The sequence below is a fragment of the Octodon degus genome, unplaced genomic scaffold, assembly GCF_000260255.1.
Source record: "Octodon degus isolate 3935 unplaced genomic scaffold, OctDeg1.0 scaffold00031, whole genome shotgun sequence".
NCBI classification, from domain to species: domain Eukaryota; kingdom Metazoa; phylum Chordata; class Mammalia; order Rodentia; family Octodontidae; genus Octodon; species Octodon degus.
The window spans coordinates 15,745,701-15,759,627 of record NW_004524607.1 but is presented as its reverse complement, the minus strand read 5'-3'; the positions used below and the strand labels follow the sequence as shown (position 1 = coordinate 15,759,627).

The following is a 13,927-nucleotide window of genomic DNA, read 5'->3' as shown; positions in this document are numbered from 1 at the left end:
AAAATGTGTTTATTTTTAAAACATGAAACCCAAGCTGAATAGAAACCACAGAAATTACAATGACGAGATTTTTAGTATTTGCCAAGAAAAATAAAAGTCCCCAAAGAAATAAAGATAAAACCCAAAACCCAGTTTTAGAAAACAAAAACACAGCGACAGGACACACAGCCACGGGCCTACAGAGGCTGAGGGGTGTGGGCCCGGTGCAGCTTGGTGTTAATGCACACAGGGCAAAATGCAGGGGTGGGGGCACTCAACAAAACCGTATATATAATAATAGGGCAGGTACACAAGCATCATGGCTAAACAAAGATTCCCACACAAAAGGCCCTGGTCACTGGGGCCAGGGGCTGCCAACTCACCCCCCTCCAGGCTGGGCAGAATAGGACCTGGGTTAGGGGGCAATGGTAGGGACCTGGAATTGCATAGTGAGATGGGGTGGGTGTCAGGAAGGTTTAGGGTGTTCTCAGCCAGGCCCCTTGTACTATCCCACCTCACCTGGCTTGGGAGGGCCTGGCATTCAGGCATGGCCCTGGGGTGAAGTGGTGGCCAAGCCCCCATGGCCTCCTACTCCCCACGTGGTCAAGCCACATGCATACTCCAGAGCCCAGGAGGGCTGAGTGGGAGTGGCAGAGGCTCCCAGCCTGACACCCTAGGAGGTGTGGTGACATGGAGAGTGGTCAACAAAGGGGCACCAAAACTCAGAACAGAAAGAAAACCAAGGGCAGGAGCCACTGAGATTGGGGTATGAACCCCTTATTCCCCTTTCCTTTCTTCAGCCTCAGTGGGTGAAGAGTCACAGACAGAACACATGTGTGCGTGTACACACACACGCACGCACACACGCACGCACACACGCACGCACGCACTCACACAACGGCAGGACTCCCAAGATAACACAGATTCATGGCCACACCTGGGCAGCACCTGCCTTTCATGCTATGTACATTCACCTTGTGGGTAGCTCTCAGCCGCTGGCAGCGCTTGTGCTTCTGAGCGGGTCCTGGAGCACACGGCAGGCACTGCCCTCCAGGCCTGCAGCCAGGAACATGCCTGCAGCAGGCCAAGCAGGCTGGCTATGGCCAGCCTCGGTGGCTCCCCACCTAGAGCAGAGCAGTCCCTTCCATGAGGTTTGATCACACTGGGGGCTCACACACACAGGCTGGGGGCTCTAGGTCCACTACCTCCCCTGCCCATCACCTTTTGGTCCCAGACACCAGCACAAAGAAGGGTTTTGGAAGAAGGGCAGGATGAAGGTCACCCCAGGAGAGGGTGATTCTGGGCAGGTATCTGCCTGCTGCTCCAGGAGAGAGAGCCATGGTCTATTTGGCCCTGCCACTCTGGCCTTGGCATATGGCCAGAGCCTGAACCAGACTATACCATGTCAACTTGCTAGGCCAGAGCTAGGGCCAAAAGGACAGAACCTCAAGGTCCTAATTTGGGGGCTGGTACTATACCCCACAATGGCAGGAAGCACAGCAAACATCGTACACCAAAGCCAAAAGCACCATCGGGAAGCCTTGTTCCCGCTTCACAGGAAGGGGGACTGAAGTCATGGAAACCTGAGCCCAAGACCCTGCGGACGCAGTCCTCCTGGGCGGCACCTGCCTGGGCAGGGGAGGGGGTCTCCAGGCCCTCTGAGCTGCCTGTCCATCTGCATGCAGCCTGTCCCCAGCAGCACCCCATGAAGAAACTGCTACTCCAGCCCTGGTTCCAGCTGGCCATCCTGGGCCTTGGCTCCAGGCTGGACTTGGGTCACACTCGCTGGCTCTGGGTTGGCGAGGGGCACCCGTGGAGGCTGGGAGTGAGGTTAGTGGTTAGTCCCAAGAAGGGCAGCAGGGGCTGGGTGCACATTCATGGCTGGCTCAGGTCCAGCCCCTGAGGCTGGGCTCCAGGGACACTGCATCTGTCCTGGGTAAAAATGGAACCGAGGGAGGACCAAGGCAGCGGTACTGCTCAGCTGCTGCTCTGGCCTGCCCTAGAGATGACAAACGTGGTTAGTGCAAAAAACAAACCAGATGAAGCTGCCAAGTCTTTGAGGTGGGGAGAAAGGGTTTGGCACCAAGAAGGTGGCCAGCACTGAAAGGCTGTGTGGCACTTGCTGTCCACGGAGGGCTGGGTGCCTTGGGGAGGGTAGCACTTGCTGGGGGACAAAGCAATGCTGGGCAGGAGGCAGAAGAAAGGCCTCCTTGGAGAGCAGCTCTGGGTGATGGCAGGACGTGAACTTGTGGTTAGGGCAGCTGCATGGATGAGGGGGCTGGTGCCGGATGCTGTAGAGAGACAGGTATGTGGAGGGTTCCTACATGCGGAGCCCATCTGTCCATCTGTGGCCAATGATGCCAGACAGAGGGGCTGCTGCTCTGCCTGTGAACTAAGAAGTGATACACGAGGGGAGGGGGGTCAGCACTGTGGAAGGGAAGGGCAGGGGGAGACCCAATGCGGCAGGCAGCAGACAGCAGAGTCGGGAGGGCCATCTGCAGAGGGAGTATATCAGGAATGGGGCTCCTGGTGTGGCTTAGTGAGCCTGAGGGGACAGTGAGATGTGGGGAGCAGGTGGCCAGGGAAGGCCAGAGTGGCAGCAGTGTCTGTCCAGATGTATGACCAGGCTTGGGTGGGCATTCCACCCCCCTGCATGGGGAGAGGAAGGGAAAGGGGCAGCAGAGGGACCAAGCTGGCGTTCGAAGGGTCCAGCAGGCAGCCGCGGGGCACAAGCAGCAGTGCTGGCCTGGGGGGGTGATTGGCACATGGGGCAGGTGGCCGGTCAGCACGCGGTCTAGTGCCCACTGCTGCTGGAGTCAGGGCGAGGCTGGCTCGTGGCGAGGTATTTGGCTCTCATGCTGGAGGAGTACTGCAGGAGAGAGGGAAGCAGGGTCAGCAGGACACCAGTCAGGGCCAGGCTGGCCAGGCCTCCTCAGCGTGGTCCTTGGAGTTAGAGCCCGCCTTTGGAAGGCAGAGAGAGACAGCACAGGGCACAGCTGGCAGAGCCCCACAGGGAGGGCACTGGGGAAGGAGCAGGGGCCCAGGTGTCGGGTGGAGGGAGGACGAGGTGCCGCTGAGGGAGGCAGTGGTCCCTAGAGGGCAGAAGTTGGCTTGGATGCCACACCCTGGACCACTCCCCTCTCCTGATTAGATGGCATTGTTTCTTCTGCTCCCCTTTGCTGGCATTTGGGCATCTGTCAGAACACTAACACTCATAAGAACCTTAACTATATCCCACATGCCCAGAACCTAGAAGACACATGCAGGCTGCCTGCCCAGTGGGCTAAGGCCTTCCCTCAGCACTCAGTCTAGAGCCAGGGTGGGTCCTCTGGAGGCCAGGCCATGCCACAGTCATAACAAAAGAGCCCATAGGAGTGAAGCTGCCCTGGCCTCCTGCCCTGCTACTCAAGGCCAGAACCCTCTGCTCCATCAGCCCCAACCACACTGATGCTGTCACCAGCATTCAGGTCAGGGTGGGGACTAACTGTGGGGTCATCCTAGGTCTTGCATTCACTAGCAGGTGACCCCACCCTGCCTGGCCTTGCAGACAGCCCACACCTCTTTGCCGCCCTCACCCAACTGTGAGTATGAAGGCTTCGAGCAGTGCAGGTGTGCAAGAAAGTGGTGTGTGTGTGTGTGTGTGTGTGTGTGTGTGTGTGTGTGCGCGCGCTCACAGGGAGCACACAAAGCACATGCTAAGGCCAGGCAGTGTGCAAATGGCTCACATATCCACGATGGGGGCAAGGACCAGGGCTGTGCCAAAGGTTGCCAGTGGCATGGAGGCCTGGCAGGCTGATCCTGCTGGCCCCTGTTAGGCTCCTACAAGCCCAGGGACCCTGTGCTGATCCCCATAGCCCCCAAATTCAAAAGGACACTGCTCCTGTGGTTCCCTAGGGCCTCCCCAGAATACCTAGAAGGTTGCAAACAGCCATGAGGTGGCCATGAAGTGGGCAGGAGGAGGGGCAGCAGCAGCAGGAGCCATGTCATTCCATGGACATGCAGCAGAGATGGCAGGGAGCAGCCAGGCCCTGGAGGAGCCCCTGCAGGTGCCTGCACTGCCACCTGGGACAGCGAGGCCATGTACACACACCTGTGCCAGGTGACATGCAGGGCTGAGATGGGGACCAGGCAGTAGGCAAGGGCCTGGGTGCATGGTTTCTTCACTGAGAGGTAACAAGAGGGGCTGGGCCCCTTGTGCTGGTGGCAGAGTCCTTCAAGGCTGGGGAACTGGGCTCAGGCTCACTGCCCCTCCTATGAGACAGGCAGGCTGACGACCAGTCAGAGGCCTCGATGGTTGGACTGGGCACCCAATGTGGCCCTGGGAGGGGGCCCGAGGCCAGCACTGGTGGAAGGCAGTAGTGAGAGGTGGGTAGGAGGAGGCATGGAGGCGCAGGCGAGTGCCGTGCGGGGTGGGGACCGGCCGGGTCAGTACCTGTCACTCTGAGGGCACAGCTACCACAGCGTTCGGGCACTGTCCAAGGGCTTAAACTGCCAGCCTGCGTGGCTGCCAGAGTCCAGGGCAGCCAGATAGCGCTAGGAGGGCCCAGGATGGGAGGGGTGCAGGAGAGAGAGAGAGAGAGGGGGCATCCTCAACTCCAGGCGTGGCCAGCCCTAAGTGGGCTGTGGAGCCAGTTGGGCCTAGGGTCAGCAGCTCAGGACGGCCTCTGGGCCTTACAGACTCCATCCAGGTCCCAGCAGCCCAGGTCCAAATCTGCTATGGGCTAACAGGACAGCGGGGGATTTCTCAAGTAAGGCGACCTCAGCCTCTTGGCTTGTCCCTGTGACCCTGCCCCTCCAGGAAGCCTGGGGCTTGTAGCTTGGCACTGGCTCCTCTCTCATGGCAAGCCCACCCTGTGCACTCTTGTCCATGTCTCATCCTCAAGACCAGATAGGACACCAGGCCCAGGCTGGAAGAGCCAGAGACTGAGACACAGGTGGAGGCTTGGGAAGAGGAGGAAAGAAGGAAAAGGAGGAAAGACCAGTCCTAAGGAGGTGGGGAGAAAGTGCCAGGCCCCACATAGTGAAGAGTGACAGTCACACCCTTCTATCTGCCCACCTACACACTGGCATACTGGAGAGGTCCTGGCTGGGGAGCCCTGCATGACACTAGAGGCTCACAGCCACTCCAGAGCCCGTGCTGCCTACATGTCACACCACAGCATGAAGGTGGTGGAGCAGCACAGCCCCTGCAGGCCGAGGGTCCCTCCCACCCCATTCTCCTCCTGAGACTTACTGAGGGCGGTGGGGACTCGCGTCCAATGAGGGGGGTGTTTTCACAGCGGGGATTCTGGAAATTGGCATTCTGGCTCCTAAGGGGGAGAGAAGCTATAAGGGACAGTGGCCCCAGGCCTGTTGAGAGGGCTCATCTCTGGTCTAGGCAGACCCTGTGCCCAGCCAACTCTGCCTGGCACCCATTTTTGATGTTGACCTCCACAGGGCAGGATCCTATGTTCTCACCTGTCATCCATCTAGCTGTCACCACCTGTCACCTCTGCCCGGCCAGAGCCCATCTCCCACCAGGCTGCCTACCCACCATGTAGCCACGCCCTCCATCTGACCATGGGGACCCCTACTGCCCCTCCACCAGCTTCACTCAGAGGCAGGAGGTTCTCAACGCCAGGCTGCTCCCTGAAGTCTGGGGCTGCCTGTGACACAGCCCCTTTACCCTCCTGTGGGCTCAGCCGGCACCACCATTCTTTCCCTCTGTCTAGGGAGCCCCAGGCTGTATTAATGCAGCTGCAGATCTGCCCTTGGGCTCCTGCAAGCCCTGACTGCCTGTCTCCCCGGGCTGGCCCCACCCCGCTGTTTGTGACTCACATGTATTCGGTGACTGGGGCGTTGCTGACTGTGTGGGCTGCAGCTGGGATGCTGGTCTCACTGCCATAGCTGCTGCCACAACTGTACAAACTGGGCATGTGCACACGGTAAAGGCTGTCATGCGCCTGCCGTGGCCCTGGGGCAGCCTCCTCTTCTCCATCCTCATCAGGGCCCCTGTAGGAAGGGTCATGTGACACTCAGGACAGCATGAGAAAACCAGCATGAGGCCCGCAGGTGGCTTTGGGGCAGAAGAGCTTTCAGTCCCGCTGGGCCATGTGCACACTGTGGACTGCAGCCGGTCACCCAGGTCTGAGCCTCGATTTTATCCTCTACGATTGGGTACTAAGAAACCACACATGGGGGCTGGTGAGATGGCTCAGTGGTCTAAAGCACCTACTTAGAACAAGCTTAGCAAAGCACAGGGACTGCGGTTCAATCCCCCAGCACCACATGCCAGCCAGCCCCGCCCCCTGGTGGGCTGAGCTGGCCACACACACACACACACACACACACACAAATAAATTAATTAATTTAAAAAAAAAAAAAAAAAGAAAGAAACCACACAGTCACCTGCATGCTGGACCCTATGTGCAACCTGCACAGGTTAGAGATGGCTAACCTTATTAAAAGAGCACAGTCCCCTCCTGGGGAGCACAGACGGCTGGGGGCTCTTTTGGTTTATACCACAGAGTGGCCTAGGCTGGGATTCCTTGCTGTGCCATCCTCTGGCTTTCTACTCCACACTGCACACAGTGGTTGCAGGGCGAGCTACAGTGCTTGGGCCAGATCACTGCTGCTCTGGAGATCTTCGGCAGCCTGCCTGTTCTAAGTGGGACACAGGACTGGGCTGCGGGAAGGTGAGCTTTTCTGGAGAGAGACAGAGGCAGCTGCTGGCTGAGCAGTGACCTCCAGCTAAGCCCAGCACAGGGTCCACACACACTGTGGCTCATCTGGCATCACCCGACCCTCAAAGTGTGTCTTTTTACAACTCCTTTTCCACTGCAAGGGACACTGAGGCCTAGGGTAGTTAGAGTCCCAAAACTTGTCCGCGTCTCCAAGGAAGGAGTTAGGACCTAAACACAGCCACGTGGTTCAAATGTTGCGCTCCTAGCCACTCCACTGGAGCTGCTGTCTTTATTATTACAGCCTCCATTACCAGCATTGCCACATCACCATCATCATCACTGCTTCAGCATCACCATCACTGTAACCACCTTCACACCATCAACACCCACAACCAGCACCTCCATCACCATCATCACTACCATCATCACCACCATAATTATTACTGCCAGAGCATCACCATCATTGTTACCGCCTTCATTACCATCAACACCATAACTCTCACCTGTCACCATTACTACATGATCACCACCACCACCACCACCACCATCATTGCCTTCATCACCACCATCACCAAAACCAGCATCAGCACCATCATGTTCACCACCATCACCATCATCACAACCATCACCATCACCGTCACCACCACTATTACTACCTCTGTCTATCACCATCACCATCATCATCATCATAATCATAATAAGGGAAAACAACAGAAATCCAGGCAAAGAGAAGAAACCAGAGTTGAACTACCTGCATCCACGCTAGGCACCAAGAATCAGCCTCAGCCCAAATGGGAGGTGAGCAAGGTCTGGGGGACGGACCATGGGGCTTCTGTAAGGGAAGGAACTCAATACCCTTGACCCCACTCAACCCAGGACTAAATGAGAAGCCTGAGGCAGGGGCTACCAGGTATCCTACTTTAAAGATAAAGACAGAGTGGCTCCAAGGGACGTGGATCTGATCCATTGTGGTCACCCAGCAGAGGCCCACAGCCACCTGAATTACCCCCTACAGGAGATCCCATAGCCAGGGTCCACCCAGTTTTGCAAACCTGTAGCCTGAGGACCCAGGCTTTAGGAACAGTGACCTATGAACACCCCCCCCCCCAGCATGGGCAGGCAGTGCCAAGCCAAGGATGCAAGAGACCCTGGTCCCCCTCCGTGGCTGGGCTCCTGAGCTCAGGTTTTCTTCTGTGAAATGGGAGTGCTCAGCTGGAGCTGGAGCCCCACACCTGTGGAGAGCACATTCCAGGGCCTTGCCCACCCTCACCTCTTCTGCTGCCAGGTGTGTGGGACACTGCAGACGATGGAACTGAACATGAGAGCAGTGACGAAGGAGAATAGGGCCAGGTAGATGAGGCCTTCAACGCCGTCATAGCAGAAGCCTGTCAGTGCCTGCACGTAGTCCTGAGACAGCCAAGACGAGAGACAGGGAGCAGAGACAGAGTCAAGGACAGAAAGTCTGAGACAGACAGGCCAGGTGACGTTCAGCTATAGGAGCCTGGATGTCCTGATGCCAGGCTGGGTTGAGGCCCCCATCAGCTAGTGAGTCTCTTTCTCTCAAGGGCCACCCCTACTATCCCCACAACTCTACTCTACCCTTGGCCCCAGGTCCCTTGACCTCTGCCCTGCTCCAAAGCTCCCCTCTGACCCCACCAAGCTGCTCTGACTCCTGACCTCCTCCTCAGCACCCTCTGCCCGCTGTGGACCTCACCAGGTGTAGGCTGCGGCAGTCTACCAGGGCAGTGAGGTGCTGCAGATTCACTTCTGTGCCATTCAGCACCTCCTGGACACGGAGCAGGGGGTCCTGGGAGCAGGTGAAACTCAGAGTCAACACTATACCACAGGGAGATCCAGGCCAGCCATGAGCTCCCCCAAGAGTCCCAGGTCTCCCTCTACCTTGGCACAGGCCCTGGGGATCCTGGCCTTTAGGAAGGGTGACCTTGCAGTCTGCCCCAGATTTGCAGGGAGAGACAGGTCACACATGGATGTATCTACTGTGGTCATCGCTACATGCAGTCTATCAAAACTCCCCAGGGTAAAGGACTAAAGACAGAGGGAGAAGAGGAAGAAGACCTTATTTGAAAAGGGGTAGACTCCCTCTTTGGGCCCTGCAGCCCCTCACCTTGGTGGCAGGGTGCTCCCGTGGGACACTCCTCAGAAGCTCAACCACAGTGTCCTGCATCTCCACCAGTGCCTTGTGGCTGCCAGACAGCTTCTGCTCCACAGAGAGGCCTAAGTTCCAGCAGCCAGACAGCCCATCCCCCAGCCCACCCCACCCCTGGCCCCAGGCAGCCTACATATCTCCAGGTGGCTGGCTGTGCCAGCTCTGCCCAGCAGACTGCAGCGAGTGACCTGCTCTCTAGTCACCTACACACCCAGGGATAACACAGCTCAATGGGTGATGGGAACCCTGTGCCCACTCTAGAGAATAAAGCAGGGCATCCTCAGGCAGACAGGGCTCAGAACCTGGAGTCATGCCATTCGGTATGACTGGCAGCACGTAAAGGGTATGAGCAGCGGTGCTGCTGACCCTTTAAAATCCCACCACCAGGACACGCAAATGGACAGCATTCTAGAGAGGTGTCTCCAAGGCTTCTCCCATTCTTGCCCAATGGGCAGCTGGGCCCCTTCCCCCTAGGGGTTGCTCCGGACAGCCCACGGAGTGAAAGGAGTCCAGGGCTGTGGTGGTATTAAGCAGGTCACAACAAACAGCTTGTGCCGGGGCATTTAGTATGGCAGCCCCAGGGAGCAAGTGATATCAATACACCATTCAGCTGGCTGCCTCTGCTCAGCCTTGGAGTTGTCTGTGGACTGTGGGTGTGTGGGCAACAAAGGCCAGAACAGGGCCTGCTCAGCCTCTCTCTAGACACTGTGTCCTGGACTCTTCCCACCCCTCCACCCGGCCTGGCCTCCCAGGACAGGGCTGGCTCTCACCTGCTGGAAGGGGTTGGCAGCATAGGGCGAGCAGGCCAGATAATATTGCAGAATGTCTGTGGAGAGAGGGCAGGGTGGGTTGAGGCAGCAGCCCTGCGTGTCTGCATATGGTGTCTGTGTGCATGCATATGTCAAGTGTGTGCTTGCATTTGTCCACGTGTGTACACCTGTGTTATATCTATGTATACATTTTCACACAGTGCAAATGTGTGCATGCACATATATGCATGTGCAAGAGAATATATGTGACTACATACACACATGTGTGAGTGAGCTGTGGCCTCCAGAGAGATCCTGGCAGGGCCCAGACCTTCTACTTGGACTGGGACCCTGGTGCAATGACAGCACCTGCACTCAGCCCTGGGATCTCTGCTCCCAGCAAGCCTCCAGGAACTCCGGGCCTGGAAGACCAGATGTAGAAGTTGTGTAGCTCCTCAGGAGTCCCATCAGCTCTACCCTCAAAGGACACCCCTTTCCACACTCCACCCTGCTTGTTCAAGCCACTCCTGTCTATAGTAGTCCAACAGCCATGCCCCAGATCCTTGTCACCCAGGAACCCAAAGAAGCTTTTAAAAGGCTATTCCATTATGGCTCACATCTCTCCTGCCCTTCCAGAATAAATCCCAAACTTGGACCTGCATCCTGGCCCTGCTGGCCTCTCTACTCTCTCTCCTCCCACAGGGTCCAGCATTTCTGCCTTACAAATATTTCTAGTATTTCTGCTTCTGGGTCTCTGTACAACATGCAGCCTCAGCTGGCTCAACTCTGGTGCCACCTGTTGGAGGCCTTGCCCTCCCAGATCACCCACTCTGCAGCAGCCTTGGGCCACTTGCCTACCCCAGTCCTCAGGGGCCTCCCAGTCCTGGACAGCTGGTCAAGGTAGTTCTGTTGGTTGACTAGCTTCCTGGCCTAGCACCTGCTTCTCTAAGACTAAGGGCCATGAAGGCAGGGACCCCCAGCCCCCAGCCCTGTTCACCTGGCTCTCCTAGTTCAGCCCAGTTAGGGGACCAACTCAAACATGACCATAGACTCACCCCCATTCAGCACCGAGTGCTCCTCCACCATCTTGGTCACATAGGTGTCAGGGTCCACACAGAAGTCGCTGGAACCCTGAGTAGGTGCAGGCAAGAAAAGGGGTCACTAAGCAGGGCCTCTGGGGAAATGGTACCCTGGGCCCTCAATGGGCACAACCTGACCCCTTTTGGCTCAAGAAGGTAGAGTAAGAATTGGGGGTGGGAGGGAGGGTGTATGGATATGCTGTGTGCCCATGACAAGGACCCAGTGATCCAGGAAACGTGGGGGGGCAGACTTCAGCTTCCTTCACCTCCCACTCAGGCTCAGCAGATTGGGACTGCTGGTCCTCTGCCACTCACCACAGACACAGCTAGCTCCAGACCCAGCGCACCCCAGCTGATGACCAGGGCCAAGACCCCCAGCAAGCAGACCCTTGGGACAAAAAAAGCTGATCAGCAACCCCCAGGCTGGAGGCTAGGACATGCCACTAGCTGGGTTATAACTGGAAGGCAAAACCCAGGTATATCTGGGCATCTGACTTCTGGCCGAGACCAGGCCCACCCAAGGCCTAGGGGCCAGCGAGGTTCTGCTTCCAGCCTGACTGTAGGACAGGAGGCTCCCTAGGCTTTGACTGTCCTGTCCCTAAGCCTGTCTCTAGAGCCCTTTCTTTAGCAGACAACAGTCTCTACTTTCTCCTTTTTTTCTTTGCAGTGCAGGGAAATGGAATCCAAGGCTAGACACACCTGTCAGAAGCTATACCCCCAGTCCCAGTCTCTGCCTCACAGAGCAGTGTGAGAGCCCTGCCAGCCTTGGCCAGACCAGGCCCTTCCACGCTGCATCCCCAGGGGCAGCCTTCTCAGCACCCTGGGCAGGTGGGCTCTCCAGGGCACAGCTGGGCCCCCGCACTGACCTTTCTTGGCTCCCATGCTCCATGCTCACTCCTGACCTGCAGGTCTGTGTGCTGCCCAAGCTCCCTGGGGCTCTGCTCCACACCTGCCCTCCTGTGAACCCTGGGCGCAGTGTGCACACTGCCCTGCTACCTGACCAGGCTTTGCTTCTCTCCAGTTCTCATCACCTGTAACCCTCGCTTTACTTATTTGGCCTCTAAGGCCTGGACGTGCCACTGGGCAGGAGCTAGAGAGTCCTCTGGACTCATCCTTTACGAGGTACATATAGAAGCTGGGTTGTGGCCACGTAATTAGTCAGGGGGGACAGTGAACCCATCTCAGAGCCATGCTAAGGGTAAGCTATCACTGTTTCCATTTTTGGACAAGGGGACAGAAGAGACTGGGAGCTGATGCAGTACCTGCCTAGGACATCTGGCCTGGTGAGTAACAAAGCCAACCAAACTGCCTCCACGTCCAAAGGCAGAGGTTACAAGGAGTCCCAGCCTGGTTTCCTGGTGTCCCCAGCACCTGGGGACCTAGGCAGGTGGCTCCAGGTCTCCCATTTGCAGACTTTCCCGAGGTAACCCAAACCAGGCTGGGGGAAACAGCTCACAACACTAGGCATAGGGTGCAGGCATCTTGGAGCAGGCTCCGCACCAGAAATGTGCCTTTGGTAAGGGCATTTGGATCCCACCACAGGCCCCATGGGTGACAGACCCCGCCCCTCCCTCCAGGTATACCCTCCTACCCAGACTCACCCCACCAGGATGCCCTTAGAACTGCGGATGAGGCCCACCAGCACCAGCAGGCAGATGATGACGTCAAGCAGCAGCAGTCCCAGGTAGCCCAGCCACCTGTGGGCACAGGTGGGTGTGGGCCAGGCACAAACAGGGACAGGGTCCAGGGAGAGGGGCAGAAGGGACAGTCAGAGTGGGGCAGACAGCCTCACTCCCAGGAGAGGCAGCCACAGACAGCTGCAGACCTGGGGACAGGCATGGGAAAAAATGCCCATTTGGCAGGTTCTTGCCACTACCAGTGACCTCAAGCTGCCCTGCCCCCACCTAAGAGGCCTCAGGTGCTAGGTTCTGAGATCAAGGTGGGCCCAAGAAGGCCATGAGTACCCTAGGTGCTCCAGGAAAGCATTGGACCGCACCTGTACCAGTCGTAGAGGTCCACCTGCTCGGCCAGCATCTCCAGGGACACGCCAGGATTCCTCCAGAAGGGGATGGCCTCAGTGTAGCCCAGCAGGGTCTCCAGAAGGCCCTGTAGCCGCTGGACAGCCCGCAGGGGCTCTGGTTTTCCAGCCAGCTGCCGCTCCAGGCTCTGCAGGCTGGGCTCTGCTGTGCGATTCAGGGCCATTCCTGTGTCCCACACCTGCCGCCAGGACAGGATGGAGCTGAGCCCTACTAAGCACACCACTGCCCACATGCACTCCTATCTGCCAGCTCAGCCCACCCCACCCCACAGCCACTCACGCGGTCCTGCACCCCAGACACCGTGCGGTTGGCATGACGAAGCGAGTAGGTAGCCCGATGGACGCCGTCGCTGGTCTCCCCATTGCCGTAGAAGCCCACTGCGATGCCCGCGCTGGAGAAGACCAGACTGTGACTATGGGGTGGGGGCAGGGGAACCCCACCATTCTCGGCCCCACCCACCCTTCTGGCCCCTCCCATTGCCCCACCCTCCATGTCCCCCCTCCCTGCCTCACCTGCAAACCAGCGTGGCGATGATAACACACCAGGCCGTGCAGCAGCAGTCGGCATCCAGGTGCTCGTCAGTTTTGCGCCGACGGCAGCACAGCCAGAAGGAATAGAAGAGCAGGAAGAGGAGGTCCAGGGCGAGGCAGGCCAGGGCGGTGGCCCCCAACAGCAGCAGCGCCTGGGGGTGGGGGAGGCTGTTGGAGATCGTGGCCGGTACTGGTTCCATCCTCCCCAGCCCTGGGAGATAGCCTGTCCCCAGCTTGCAGGCAAGAAAAGAGACATGCCCAATATCTAAGTGACAAATGCTTCAGAAGGCACCCTGGACCTTGGGGCTTGACCCCCAGCCCCATGTGGGAGAGGCCGGGCAAGCATGGGACTGGGGGTCCCCCTTCCCCCAGTGGGACCCAATTAGGTGCTAGGCTTCAGAGTCTAGGCCCTCAAAGGAGGCTCTGGGTAAGGCGTAGCTCAGAAAATGTAGTGACAAAGGGACTCATGGGCTAGAGGGCTTGGAGCCTTGATCTCCCTGAGTTGTTTTCTCTTTTGTAAAAGGGATGAAGACATGCACACGAGGACTAGCGAAGTCCTGGCAGTCTGGGGCAGTCAGAAAATAGGACTGGAAAGGGGCTGTAAGCACTGCTGGCTGGTCGCATCATGAGACTGCTCCAGGGACAGTGTCCCTCCAGGCCTGCGGTGCCTGTCCCTGTCTAGTGTGGGATGAGAGGAGGTAGAATTGCTGCCCTGCCCCCAG

The 13,927-nt window shown here is 57.9% G+C and overlaps 1 protein-coding gene across 2 annotated transcripts in view; it reads right to left on the bottom strand.

The window, feature by feature from the left end:
* The window catches only part of Ttyh3 (tweety family member 3), a 28,768-nt gene continuing 14,841 nt past the window's right edge, over window positions 1-13,927 (bottom strand). Inside the window, exons 2-14 of one of the 2 annotated variants that reach the window (XM_004629613.2) lie at window positions 13,188-13,357; window positions 12,955-13,066; window positions 12,633-12,853; window positions 12,238-12,333; window positions 10,952-11,024; window positions 10,613-10,688; window positions 9,579-9,634; window positions 8,767-8,859; window positions 8,356-8,448; window positions 7,912-8,048; window positions 5,797-5,970; window positions 5,213-5,288; window positions 1-2,848 (exon numbers count right to left, since the gene is read on the bottom strand). In XM_004629613.2, coding sequence (XP_004629670.1) covers window positions 2,774-2,848; window positions 5,213-5,288; window positions 5,797-5,970; window positions 7,912-8,048; window positions 8,356-8,448; window positions 8,767-8,859; window positions 9,579-9,634; window positions 10,613-10,688; window positions 10,952-11,024; window positions 12,238-12,333; window positions 12,633-12,853; window positions 12,955-13,066; window positions 13,188-13,357 — 1,452 coding nt within the window. In that variant the 3' untranslated portion in view covers window positions 1-2,773. Of the gene's footprint in view, window positions 2,849-3,654; window positions 4,513-5,212; window positions 5,289-5,796; window positions 5,971-7,911; window positions 8,049-8,355; window positions 8,449-8,766; window positions 8,860-9,578; window positions 9,635-10,612; window positions 10,689-10,951; window positions 11,025-12,237; window positions 12,334-12,632; window positions 12,854-12,954; window positions 13,067-13,187; window positions 13,358-13,927 lie in introns of those variants that run through there. The other variant, XM_023713414.1, reaches the window with a different exon arrangement.